The 13,286-nt window shown below is 43.2% G+C and overlaps 1 protein-coding gene and 1 long non-coding RNA gene across 4 annotated transcripts in view; one reads left to right on the forward strand and one right to left on the reverse strand.

The window, feature by feature from the left end:
* The window catches only part of LOC8054077 (protein slit), a 133,253-nt gene that overhangs the window by 76,233 nt on the left and 43,734 nt on the right, over nt 1-13,286 (reverse strand). The window contains exons 5-7 of one of the 3 annotated variants that reach the window (XM_042287277.1): nt 8,546-8,617; nt 3,804-3,875; nt 3,573-3,739 (exon numbers count right to left, since the gene is read on the reverse strand). In XM_042287277.1, the coding sequence (XP_042143211.1) occupies nt 3,573-3,739; nt 3,804-3,875; nt 8,546-8,617 (311 nt within the window). Of the gene's footprint in view, nt 1-3,572; nt 3,740-3,803; nt 3,876-4,818; nt 5,084-8,545; nt 8,618-13,286 lie in introns of those variants that run through there. The other 2 variants (XM_029991536.4, XM_042287278.1) reach the window with 2 other exon arrangements.
* LOC115329848 lies at nt 67-3,595 on the forward strand. Its single transcript, XR_006076802.1, has 3 exons — nt 67-165; nt 681-715; nt 3,397-3,595. It is a non-coding gene; the product is annotated as an uncharacterized LOC115329848 (long non-coding RNA).

The following is a 13,286-nucleotide window of genomic DNA, read 5'->3' on the forward strand; positions in this document are numbered from 1 at the left end:
TAACGACGACACGTGGCGCCACGTGTCGTCGTTACCTACTTTTTTTGTTGCCGTCTTTCAGCGCTTCCTTCCAGTCATGAACAACCAACTAGCCCAACTTAACATTCTGTTGCATCTTGTCCGCCCTCAAGTGTGGCTGTACTGTATGAGACCCTCATCAGAAAGGTGACGTAGCGAATTAGAAAAAAATACAGTCACTAACACTTAGATTTATTTACAGAAGATACTGTAGAGTAGACTTTATGTCTAATATGCTGAATCCAGCAAACCTTCAGCCTCTCTGCATATGCAGAAAAATGACCAGATTGAAGTTTTCCAATCACTTTATTTTCATAAATTAGCCTTGAAACTTTCTGTATCGAAAACGCTCAAACACGCCAATCACGACACAAACACTCACAATCTGTCGAGCCTCTTTTTGCAAGAACTGACACATATAAGTATTCTTTCTTTCACAATTAATGATTGGAATGGATAACATCCACAGCTTTTCAAAACGATAACGCCTTTCTGCAGTGTATTTCCACATCATAAAGTGTCTTTGGGACTTGTCATCTCTGTGTTTTTGAAGTGTGTTATGTTTCTAAAATTTCTTTCTGTGATTTTGTGTGCACACGTGATGACGATGCTCGAGTCAATTTATTTATTTCTGACTTATTCCAATGACGATTTCTTTTTAGATGCCACTACCATTTCTACGCTTCTGCATCTAGTGGTGGGTTTTTTCCACTTTGGTGTTTTGCATGTTGCTTTCTGTTGGCTGTGCTGCATAATCTACTATGTTTATTTTTGTTTTTTCTATACAGGTGTATAAAAAATGTTGTTTATTTTATAAACAACACTTCTTTTTATCCCACCCTGCTTGGACCCCTCCCAGGGGATCCAAACAGAGAAAAATAAAAACAATTGTAGAATGGTTTCATTATTATCAAATATATACAAGATTTTTTTTTCAGTGATACTTTTCATGCACTTGTATCGCTTCTTTGTGTACAAAATTAATTTCCCAAAATGTGGCTTTATGAAGGGTCGCTTGGTAGAGAGCCTAATCATTGTCAGCTTATGCAGTTCTGTGGTCCAATCATTGAAAACTGAGGGCAGGTTGATGTGGTGTATTCAGACATGACAAAAGCATTCGATAAGGTCAACCATGAATTGCTTCTAATTAAGATGTCTGAATATAAGTGTAACTAATGAATACATAAAATGGTTCCGAATATTTTGTCGGGCGTTCTAACTTTGTCCGCATGTGTCTCGTTAGCCTCGTACACTTCAACTTCTGGAGTCCCGGGGTCTAATCTTGGTCCCCTTTTGTACACCATATTTGCTAACAATCTCTTTGAGTGTGTTCAGTTTTCACAATTGTTGCAGTATGCTGATTATGTAAAAAATATTTCACAAGACTGAAGCCCACTGTGACTGCATGGAAATGAAGAATTTAATGGTATCGATGCAGGCAATATCTGGTGCTCAAATAATGGTCTTAAGCTAAATCCGAAAAAAAACAACAAAAAAACTAATATTATTACATTTAGTGGAAAACATATAGTAAATACATACCCTTACACGCTCAACATGTCCCGAAATAGAAAGAACAACTTTCATACATGACCTGGAGTGTTATGGGACTCCGTGCTTCGGATGGACTCACACATTAGTGCTGTGGTGGCTTCATTGAGGATGCTCGGCATGATGTCAAGAATTGTCCGCGTTTAAAATACTGTCATATGCACTCGAGCTGTATAATTGATTTGTTCGCTCAAAATTGAAATTTGCTTCTAGTGCCTGGAATTTTTCAAACTCTAAGTGTATTGAAAGCGTCCAGGGACGCCTTACTATGCATATAATTTATGACCGATTCCTCGAAAAGAAATATTATTATGACTATAACTGGCTGCTGAGCAACATGGGTATGGACACACTTTTCGAAAGAAGAGACCTTCATGATTTATTATTTTTACACACACTTTTAAATAGCAAAGTGTCATGCAGCAAACTTTTAAACACCAAAGTGTTTATTATCCACCATAAGCTTTTGTTTGTTTCTTTGCTCTTTGAGGTCAATGGAAATGTTTCATGTTAGTGGTTGCACCCAGCTTTCACCTGCCACCCAAACAGAAGCTTGCTCTAATGAAATTTTGTCACCTTCGATTGACAAGTTCATGCCTCTAGGCAATTTTAAAAACTTAGTAATGTCAGAGCTATACTAAGATATGTTCTTTTTTTTAATTTGTCATTTTTGTGTGCATATTGTGTGTTTGATGTGTGTGTACACCGGTATGTTTCTTTTTTCGTCTGTGTTGTGATTCACCATCGGGAAGGCATGTTGCTATTGGTAGGCATCAATAAATAACCATAAAACATAAACATACCGAAAGTAATGCAAACTATTATACTCAGCTTTCCTCTTTGCCAACACCCTCACCCTCAAATATTTATCAATAAAATAGTAAGCGTGGAGGCGAGCAGCACCATGATAAATTATACCTGAGACTGTGGTAAGAAAAGAGAAACATAAAACAGTTGAAGACGGTTGTCTCTCCAAACAGGTGTCTCTTCAATTGCTTTGACCACAGACTTCAATTGCTTTGACCACAGACACTAATGGATCATGGCAAATATTCATCTTTCCCCTCCCGGCAGACGACACCATTTTTGAGCAGGCCAAAGAGACGACTGCTGCGTCATCATTTGCCTCAGACTCATGTCATCACTGATAGTCTTCGCCCAACACTAATGAAGCACTCGAGTCCAATCCGTGCCTATACTCCGTTCACCCTTAAGCTCAGACTACGGTGAGAGCTACGTGCCCGCTGGAACAATTAGCCGCCTCCATCTTATCAACTGATCTGGCTCTCCGCGCATGGGTATGTCCGGGAGCGTGATGACGTGGCGAAAAAGAGGCGTATGACTGGTCGAACGAGGACGTAGCTTCCACTGCAGTCTCAGCTTAGAAGAGAACGAAGTATAGCGTTTGCCTTCTTAGGCGATGATTCAGCCCTCCGGCCTTCTTATCTAGGTGTAGGCCGCACTAAAAATTGCCGTCGGCTGTCAAGCAGAGAAAGAGGGAGAGAAGGGTCTCTACCCCATGGAGAGAAGTATCGGGGCATATGGAGGCCCTTTTTATAAAACGCCAAAAGGAGGCACTGTTGCATTTTACATCCCTGCAAACTTCCAGTCAAATTAAAGGACAAACAATCCCCGCCATAGCACAGCTGGTTGCATGTTCATGAAATATTGTACGACCAGTTCTCCAGGTGGTTAGCTAAAGGACCGGTTAGAGAGAGAGTTGCTGGAGATTTTTTCATACTCCCGCAAGATGACTGATCCTTTCTTATACGTTAGACAGTGCACTATAAGGACCTTGCTAAATCACCAACTTCATGATTCCCGTAGAACTTCATCGTCCTAGGAATTGTGACATCACAGTCTCGGAAGGCCTGCCGAAACGGAGCAACTGGAAGTCCCTCGGGAGGCAAGGTTTGCATTTGCAAACGTGAAAAGCATCCATAGAGGAGCCGGAACCCGCCTCAAACCTGGGCACGCCAGCAGGGCCCAGCTGGAGGGCTCACCCGGCTCGCAACGCAGGTCCGTCTCGTGCAACTCGGCCAGCAGCTTTCCCCGGAGCGGCAGCGGGCGGCTGCAGCGCGTGAGCAGCCCCAGTCGGGGGTGGCGCTGCAGCCAGAGTGCCAGCCAGGCCAGGCGGCAGTCACACACCAGGGGGTTCTCCGAGAGCCGCCTGCGGCGCACGCAGCACGCCCTGCCATTGCAATCTCCCGATGAACCCCGTCGCCACCACTTACACCACGCGCAGCTTTGGCATGCCTTCGAAGAGCTGCTTCCCCAGGGTGGTCAGGTTGTTGCGGTTCAGCGTCCTGAAAAGCAAAATGGACGTCGGGAAGCCCGTCTAGGGACGGTTTCCTTCAAGCCCAAGTACAGGGTGTGGCAATATGAGCTGGACCAGCGGTGTTCGGGCAGAGGCGGCACAAAAGTCGTACAGGGAGCCCGGCTGTCGAAAAAAAAGGTGGACTATCACATTTCCTATCGTCACTAGGTGGTAGTCACTTTCATTGCATAGCAAGACAGAGGCACCCCATGCGGAATTTTATCCCTTTTCTTTGCAACATTAGCACTAAACTGGGCCAGCTCATATCGCGACTGTACTTGCATTGATTTCTTGGCACAATAAGTGTTTGCCAGGAAAATGGAAATGTGCCGGTGAAAATGAGCGAGAAAAAAACCCATGACTGACGCAACTCTTGCCACATCAAACTGTTGTCGATGGCTGAAAATTTGTACCATCGAGAGTGATACGAAAAAGGTCAAAAGAGGGCGTGAAGGCTTTCAGCACTGGGATTGTTTGATTTACCTGCACCAGACTACAATGGTACAAAAAAGTGTAGGGTGCTGTAGAAAAGAGCAGGGCAGTGTACTTCTAGTATGGTTTTAACATGGGCTGCACTCGTAAACTGAATATGGTGGTGTGCACTGGGTGTATATAGCTAATGCAGGATCGGTGAAGCTAAACACTTAGCATACAAAAAAAATCTACATGATCGGCAGTACTCGTCCGATACTTAGCGATCATAGGATTAGCCTCAAGCAAATGCAAGAAAAGCAGCGACGGGTGACGGATGATCAACAAGTGGTCCCATATAGATTGTCAAGATTAGTTCTGACAACAAAGGCGGGTTAAATGTTGCTTTAGTTTGAATATAACAAATGTAAGTAGACTGTGTGCAATATAAAGACTTAATCAAAGTTTGAGTGCGTATCCGTCGTGACTATCACTCTTGTCCGAACGCTTGATAAGTTTACCTTTGCAAGCGGCCTTTGTTTCTTCAAACTCAATCCACCATTTTCGAAAGAAATGGTGCCACCTGTCGGAGACTTGGTTCGGGGAGTCCTTATAGGAGACAAAGGGTGCCATTAGAAAGGAGAGGGAAGAACCTTTGTATGAACTTGAAGACAAAAGATTAGCTACAATGGGCACAAACGTGACGTTTCAGGAGCTCAATCTAGGTCACTGCACCTCAGCAGAGTTCAGTTGACTAAGGGAATGGTTGTGCTTGCTTGTGCCATGCCCACAAGAATGTTCCTCGCAAGAAATCCAAAACTGGTGATTTCTGAAAATGGTGCATTTATGGTTGACGGTTTCATTTGGTTAAAGTAAATTTCATTGTGAATTGTATGACTACTAGCGTAGAAGCCTATTGGTAAAAGTGACTACTGAATAGGGTGACCACAATCCTGAAGGTTGAAAATGGATCCCGTGGTGGTGGGGGATTTTTAAAAAATAAATTTGTTTTTATTTTAAACAGATACCACAGTAAAATCAGCATTAGGGCACAAACAGATGCAGATTGAGTTAAGTTTCAGAACAACATGAAGTGTCCTGCTGCTGATAGTAATCCCTCGTTATAACGAAGTCAACGAGACAGCAAAAGATTCCATATAAGCGGTAGTTTTATGAATGCGATAGAGCCAAAAAAAAACAGCGCCAGCAGCCTTGAAGGCGGACGGGGACACTGAAGAACACTCTGACTGTATCCATGGTATTCCAAGGTAAACATAAACAAGTAATGGCGAAACTTCCTGTGGCCGAGATATCGTCCGGTTGACCAGCTTCTTATGTATGCTTCCATGAGCAAGAATGAGCAGCGCGTCTTTTAAGTTTTTCTCGGCGGAAAATCGAAAGAGGTATATTGAAAACCGAACGTAAGAGAGATCAGTGTGTGTTTCTGGACCATACGGCCCCAAGAAAAAGCATCGCATCTTGTTTTATTTGGCCTCCGTGGCGAAAGTTACGTGGGTCAAAGAGATCGATGGCTGTTTGAAGGAACGGCATAAGTCGGGTTCTTAATGTATCGTGCTAGGATTTACTACAGAGGGGCCTGAAAATGGTACAAGCTTTTGCTAAAATTGTGGAAAAATTGACTCACCTAAGTGAATAAAAAAAAAATATAAAAAACTGTTTTCCCTGTACAATAAATTTGCATATATGTACACTAAAAAAATATTGTGTTACTGTGGCGCTCATTTGGGCCAAATGAAGTGAAGAATAGGTAAGCCAATTCTATTTTATTTCCATTTCACAAATTTTTCAATCATAGTAAATGCCAAAATAGCCCACAACAATTTTCTGATGATTTTGAGATAAAAGGCTTAGCGATAGTTTTTCCATAGACACAACCAGTTTTTATTTTATTTCTTTTTTGACTCCAAAGGTTTCATGTATTCATACTCTCAATTAATGAATGCACCAGCTACGAGCACTTCTGTAGTAAGTCCCAGCGCGATAAGTTAAGAAACCAATTTATGCGGTCTCTTCAAACCATCAGCATCAATCCATCTGGCCCACGCGGTAGTGTACACGAGACATTTACCGAAGTTAGACGCCCACGAACATGGCAACGAATCAACCAAGGCATGTAATTGTTTCGTGTTTTTCGTGCATGGGAGAGCGTGTGGGAGAACAGCATCGCTTCGTCAACTGCGTAGCGTTTCCATGAGTGTTCGAGCTGGCCCAAGCGAAACTATGCTACGGTTGTCGGACGTAATTGAAGGAGGGTGCGAATGATTGGGCTACTTGTGCTCAATTGTGCCCGGGAAAAAGCGAGCAGTGCGTTTTCGACGACGAGTAGAGATATCGTGATTGGGACAAAGCCTGCCTTGCTTGTTTTGCAAAATGGTGGACAGTGTCGAACAGCTGATGCCGGAATGTAAATTTTTTGGCAATTTCGGATGTGGACCGGCCACTTTTCTCAACCTCGAAGATGTGCTAAGCGACTTTTGGTAAGCACTCCCACTCTCCCATACGATGCACGTGTGCGTGATTTGTACACTAGCTTCGCTCGATTTCCCTGCACCTCCTGCACCGGTGCAGAAAAGTGTAGGGCAGTCTACCTCCGGTATGTGTATTGAGATACGACCTGAGGTACACCACCCTATGCTTTTCTGCACCAACGCAGAAGGTCGAGGAGGTGCCGGTAAATAGAACGAAGCTGCTTTATGCCGCAGGCTCACGGAGCCTCCCGAAGGGATCATTTCCTCCGGACTCCTCTGGGCTCCATCGCTCCCTTGACCCGGTTCTGACAGGAGTCAGGTGGAAGCAAGGGGCGGGAGAGCGGGAAGCCGGAAAGTGTTGGCTGGCGTCGGCCGCAGGCGCCATGAGTAGCGTCGAAACGTGGACGCTGCTCCCTACCCGTGTCGGGCACATCTGCATCGGAGGTGGTGCTCCGATCACTCTGCCCTCAGTCACCCGTTTGCTTCGTATTCCTGTTTGCCATTTTCCCAGACAGCTGTTTGTTACAGTGGAGAAGGGGGAGGGAACACAAGGGTCTCTATGCGCCTCCATGTAGGCTTGCATGCTTTCAGCACCACGGCCTTCGTAATAAGCGTGGTCGACCGCCAATATACTTCGAATAATCCGGTTCAAAATGCGTGCATTTCGGTCGGGACCACGTTGAACTTCAGTAAAAGCGATAATTCAGAAAAAGCAATTTCGTTATAACGAGGGTTACCATGTGTAGACATACTTTGTTGAAGACTGGTTTTCTAAGCATGACTCGGTTCTGTAAGAAGCTGTGAAATGTGACGCAAGTAGCATGGCTTGCAGTGTTAAAAGGCATTACAAAACTTCTCTAAACTGCATTCGTTGCCATTTCTGAACAAAGGTGGAGTGTTTTCAACCAAAGTTCTACAGGCCCATACCCAACGCAAATATATATAAGAACAAGCTAGTATTCATAGTAGTATTCATTCATAGACGCGTCTTGGCGGAAAAAATATAGGAGCAGTCATAACCAGATACAGTTCTAAATATGTTCATAGCACATCCAATTTTACAAAATTGCTCCTGTATAGCGAGTAGACAATGTTTCAGTTCAGAATGATGGCGTGTGGAAAAGCTTGCATCAGAATACTATTGCAGAGTCTCTGGGGTACAACTGGACTTGGTTATGCCTCATGCATAGAGACCTCGTACAGTGCCTTGGAGAAGACTGAAAATTCATCGCAGACCCCAAACTATTATTAGAAGTCTTGAGAAGTATGCTTGTTATAATCGCTTCTTATCTCCAAAGTGGTGCTAGAGGACTTCTATGGCATCGTGTAGCATGTCTCTGTCCCTGGCAATCACATGACTGCCACTGCCACTTCTCTGGCCAAGTAAACCCGAAGGTAACCAAATTTTTTACTAGCAGACAAGCTGGAGTTCTTGTGAATTGTTTCGATGGACTGCTCTCAGATTGCCCACTATTGGGAAATTTGACGCGATGGTGAGCTTCACACTTGGTTCCCATGTGCATTGCGCTCTGGAGGTCATTTGTCTGAAAAATGGTTTGTTTCCATTCCACTTGTGAGAAGATTTGATCTAGTACTTTTCTGCATTTGAGGTCGCTGGAACACACTGTCCAGTACATGTACCTCAAGCATTATATTTAGCTTCCTGAGCTAACTGTTGTTTGCATGCCATCTATCAGCTATGGTGGCACGGCAATGGAAGACATTACAGAAGGAAGCACTTTCCAAATTGAGTACTTACAGAATTTCCATGTTCTTCAGCCCACGAAGAACTGATTCATCAATGCAGCTTATCTCGTTGTTGTCCAACTGACTGAAAAGAAAAGTAGTCTTTTAGTCAAGAAAATGAAGTCCACAAATAAACATGCATAAAAAAGGAAAACAAAAAAAATATCCCTAGAAAAAATTCTAATAAAGATTTCTATATGAGCATTACAGAGTTCTATTGGACTGATAGATATTTCTAATGGACCCATAGGAAACTCTAATGGACCAATAAACATATATTGGACCAATAAAAATATATTGGACCAATAAAAATACATTGGACCAATAAAAATGTCTATTGGTTCTATTGAGATTTCTAATGGTCCAATAGAAATGGCTATTGGTGCTATAAAGATTTCTATTGAACTGGCAGAAAATTCTATCAGCCAAGCTGAAATCTCTTTTAGTCCAAATTGGTCCAGGTTAAACACTGAAAACTAGCCCACTCTTAGTAATAGTAGTGTTGGGATCGATAATGGCCTCGGTGTAAATGCTGCTAGTTAGCTATGGCTGGAAAAAGCGAGCGTTGCTGACAGGGAAGTAGTCATCTTTGCTTCGTTAGCACTCGTCACCATAACAAGCTTAGAAGGGACACGACCTAAAAATAGCAATTTTTTTAACTTTTCTTGATTGTACAACGAAGGTTAACCTACTCTATATTTTCACCCAATTTTCTCTTGATGTTAAGTGGGCTATCTCTAGGGAATTTACGGTATGCCCATTAGTTAACATGCGTCCCCCCCAAGTTTTATGAACCTATCAAACTCAAGATTCTAATATCATAAATTTAAAAAACAACCACACACCAGTACATTATGAAAACCAACTGTTGTGCTTTAAAAGTGACACTATGCGTTACTGGCGTTGTAATCAGAGCTCAGTTGGCTGGCTTTAACTAACTATTGTACTTTAAAAGTGACGCTATGCGTTACAGGCATTGTAATCAGAGCTCGAGCTCTGATTACAACGCCAGTAACGCATAGCGTCACTTTTAAAGTACAATAGTTAGTTAAAGCCAGCCGACTGAGCTCTGATTACAACGCCAGTAATGCATACTGTCACTTTTAAAGCACAATAGTTAAAGCCAGCCAACTGATCAGTTGGCTGGCTTTAACTATTGTGCTTTAAAAGTGACACTATGCATTACTGGGATCAGTTGGCTGGCTTGAACTATTGTGCTTTAAAAGTGACACTATGCATTACTGGCGTTGTAAAGAGCTCAGTCGGCTGGCTTTAACTAACTATTGTACTTTAAAAGTGACGCTATGCGTTACTGACGTTGTAATCAGAGCTCAGTTGGCTGGCTTTAACTATTGTGCTTTAAAAGTGACACTATGCGTTACTGGCGTTGTAATCAGAGCTCAGTTGGCTGGCTTTAACTAACTATTGTACTTTAAAAGTGACGCTATGCGTTACTGGCATTGTAATCAAAGCTCAGTTGGCTGGCTTTAACTATTGTGCTTTAAAAGTGACACTATGCGTTACTGGCGTTGTAATCAGAGCTCAGTCGGCTGGCTTTAACTAACTATTGTACTTTAAAAGTGATGCTATGCGTTACTGGCGTTGTAATCAGAGCTCAGTTGGCTGGCTTTAACTATTGTGCTTTAAAAGTGACACTATGCGTTACTGGCGTTGTAATCAGAGCTCAGTCTGCTGGCTTTAACTGCTGCACGAGAACTACCTTATTAACTATCCTATTAGTCAAATAATAGACCTACACTTTTTTTCCCTTTCTCGGCAGGGCCTTTTTAAAATTAGAGGTCAACCCTACAGCCAAGGCCAAAGAAGGCCTACTTTTTATAGTACTCAGCACAATTTCTGAGCCAATTGCACTAACCTAACCCAGGCGCTCTCCTAGCACTTCAGTGCAGAGCAGTGAAGCTTGACATTTGCATGCTGATGTGAGGCAGTGAACGTTGCAAGGCACTGCGGCGCAAGCATCACGGTACACTGGGACTGTAGCCACAGTCAGTACAGAGGTAGGTGGCAAACATAATAATCAGGAGATTTTATAAGTAGCTAAAGATCCTGGTTCTGCATTATCACAGTAGTCACCACCCCACTATTTTGCAAAATTTTTCGTACAACTTTTAGGTCCCAACATTGCCAACGTTGTCTGGAAATTCAGACGATGACGCGGCCAGCGCGCTTGATGAGCATGCAATATCTTTAGTTCATTTTAAGTCAAATGACAGCCAACGTTACGAGCCAATGGGACTACTCAAACAGCATCAAAAGCGCGTCATCATGGCATTCGTAATCTGTTTGTAAGGGCTCTTTCGTTGGCCGAATCAATTAAGCGCAGTGAATTCCCCGTGACCTACACAATTAGTATGTGTGCTCACGGTTGTGTGTGTTTGAGTCTTCGACTGTGCTCTGACCTAAAATGAAACAAACTATACAGTGAGCATAGACAATATGAAATAAATATTTATACTATTTTCCTGCCTGAATATTAAAGAAGCTGTGCAACGATTTTAACGTTGAAAGAATTGGCATCTTCTGCTTTTGATATTGTTCACCTTGTCACTAATGACAGAAACACACCTCCTTTCATTGAAATGTTGCAATTCCGCCGCGTAATAGCGAGGCAAAACTTAGAATATTCCCCGACCTGCAGCCGCGAGTGGCGGCCATGAGAAACACGCGGCATGACGTCAATGGGGGGTCTTGTAGGAAGATAACAAGTTGCGCAAATACCTGCTCGATAAAAGGTAACTTTTCTATAAATCTTGTCGTTCCAACATAAATATAAATGCGTCAAAAACCTCAAAGCTTTTATTATACGGAGTTTTAGTGGCGCCATCTATCCTAGGTCCACAAACCGTCAGCTCTATCTGCTACAGCGAACAGCCGCCAGAAACCGGAGGGGGAGGGGGACAGGGCCGGACGGGTATGGCCGGACCCGGATGAGACTTTCCTCCTTTCACCATATTGTTCGCGCGGTGCCCTCCAGCACGTGGTCACGCGATCGCGAGCGGGTGAGCTCTCGCTGTTCACTGATGGCTCTAAAAAGAGAACGTTACCGGAACCCCGCGCCTACCCCATCAATGTCACTGTGCACATGACCCGGGAGACAATGTACGAGTTGAGAGGCGGCAAAAACCTGGATCTTTTTCATTTTTTAAATAAAAACTAGGGTATCCAGGCAAAATCTGTTTTCTGTAGTTCACTTCAGAAGTGTCAGGCATCAACTTCCACAATTATTTAAGCAAAGCCCCAAAATTGTTGCACAGCTCCTTTAAAATCGACCAAAACTAAAAAATTTGTATTTTTTGCTTCGTTTAGGCCCATTTCAGCGCAGGTATGTGCAGTGCAATTTTTAGCAAAAATGGATTTTAGTGCAAAATGTAGATGTAGCAGGCCTTCACTCGTGGCACAATTTAGCAAATGGCACGATAAAATTCTATCACTGCTTTAGAGATGTCTATTGGACCAAAAAAGATGATGATTGAGTTGACTGCGTTAGTCTATTGGAGCAATGAAGATAATTACTGGGGCGTTAAAGATATAGAGTGCTCGTCAAACTTACACGGAACACTTGTGCAATATTGAATGCAGAAAAAATATAATATGTGAGAGAACAGCGCATATTTATGTGAATTGAAGGTATGCTACGGACATAGTGGGACAGAAAGAGAAATAGCTTAGGGCTAGCGGCAGCTATGCACGCACATATAGAAAGAAAAAAAAAAAATAGAACAAGCGAAGAGTAGATTTAGCATGTGTTCTATGAAAAGTTTGTTGAGCACTGTACATACAATGTCAAAAATGACAAGTGATGAGGCGGCGAATAACTGAGTAAACTGAACGTTTAATGAACCACTTGGTTATAGTCCGTTGCAACTCAAGAACGAAGGGCGAGGGTAAGAAGGGCCGGAGAGGAGGAAGCAGACGGAATGCTAAAGAGAGAAGGAGGTTTCCCCCCTGTTCTCCAGGGTTCCGTCTGCTTCCTCCTCCCTGGCACGTCTAACCCTCGCCCTTCATTCTTGAGTTGCAACGGGCTATAGTCATGTTTATTGGACAAATTAGGCAGTTCTATCGGATCTCTCATACCGCTGTGAAAATACTTTTCAGAACTAAAACGTCCATGGGATATTCATAAGGCATAACAAACAGCCATATGAGAAAAATCCAACGTGTTACCTAAAAATCACTGCTCCTTTCTCGAAAGTTCTATTTGTTTCCAAAGTTGTATTGTCACGGGTGGTGACCAATAAACAAGAAATAAACAGGAATAAATAAACGTTGAATGTGGCGAACTTGTGCCAAAAATAAAAGGGTACAAAAGATAATAAGAGAGCGTCGCGGGCGTCGAAGTCGGCGTAACAGCAGAGTCGAACGCTGGGGCGAAAAACTGACTTTGCTCGCCTTGCCGAATCCCTTATGTACCCTCGTGGGTTTCTGGATCGTTCGGCGTAGAAGGTTCGGTGTGTAGAACATTCTAACCTCGAATCAGCAAGACGGTTCTCGAATTCACTAGAACATCAAATTACACTGTCAACAAAAATGTGTAGTCGCGGCCAGGAGTCGAACCCTGGCCTTCTGCGTGGGAGGCAAGCGCGATAACCGTTAGGCCACGCGCGCGCTGCCTACTTGGCCAGCTGCGCGCGCGGCAGTATTCAACGATCAGCCCACAACAAACAGTAAAAAAGACACGCAAAGTGGTTTTGCAACAGAGAAAGCCACTTATGCCTGTTCGCTTATAGAGTTTA

This window comes from Ixodes scapularis, unplaced genomic scaffold (genome assembly GCF_016920785.2).
Source record: "Ixodes scapularis isolate PalLabHiFi unplaced genomic scaffold, ASM1692078v2 PGA_scaffold9__187_contigs__length_104089568, whole genome shotgun sequence".
Classification (NCBI taxonomy): domain Eukaryota; kingdom Metazoa; phylum Arthropoda; class Arachnida; order Ixodida; family Ixodidae; genus Ixodes; species Ixodes scapularis.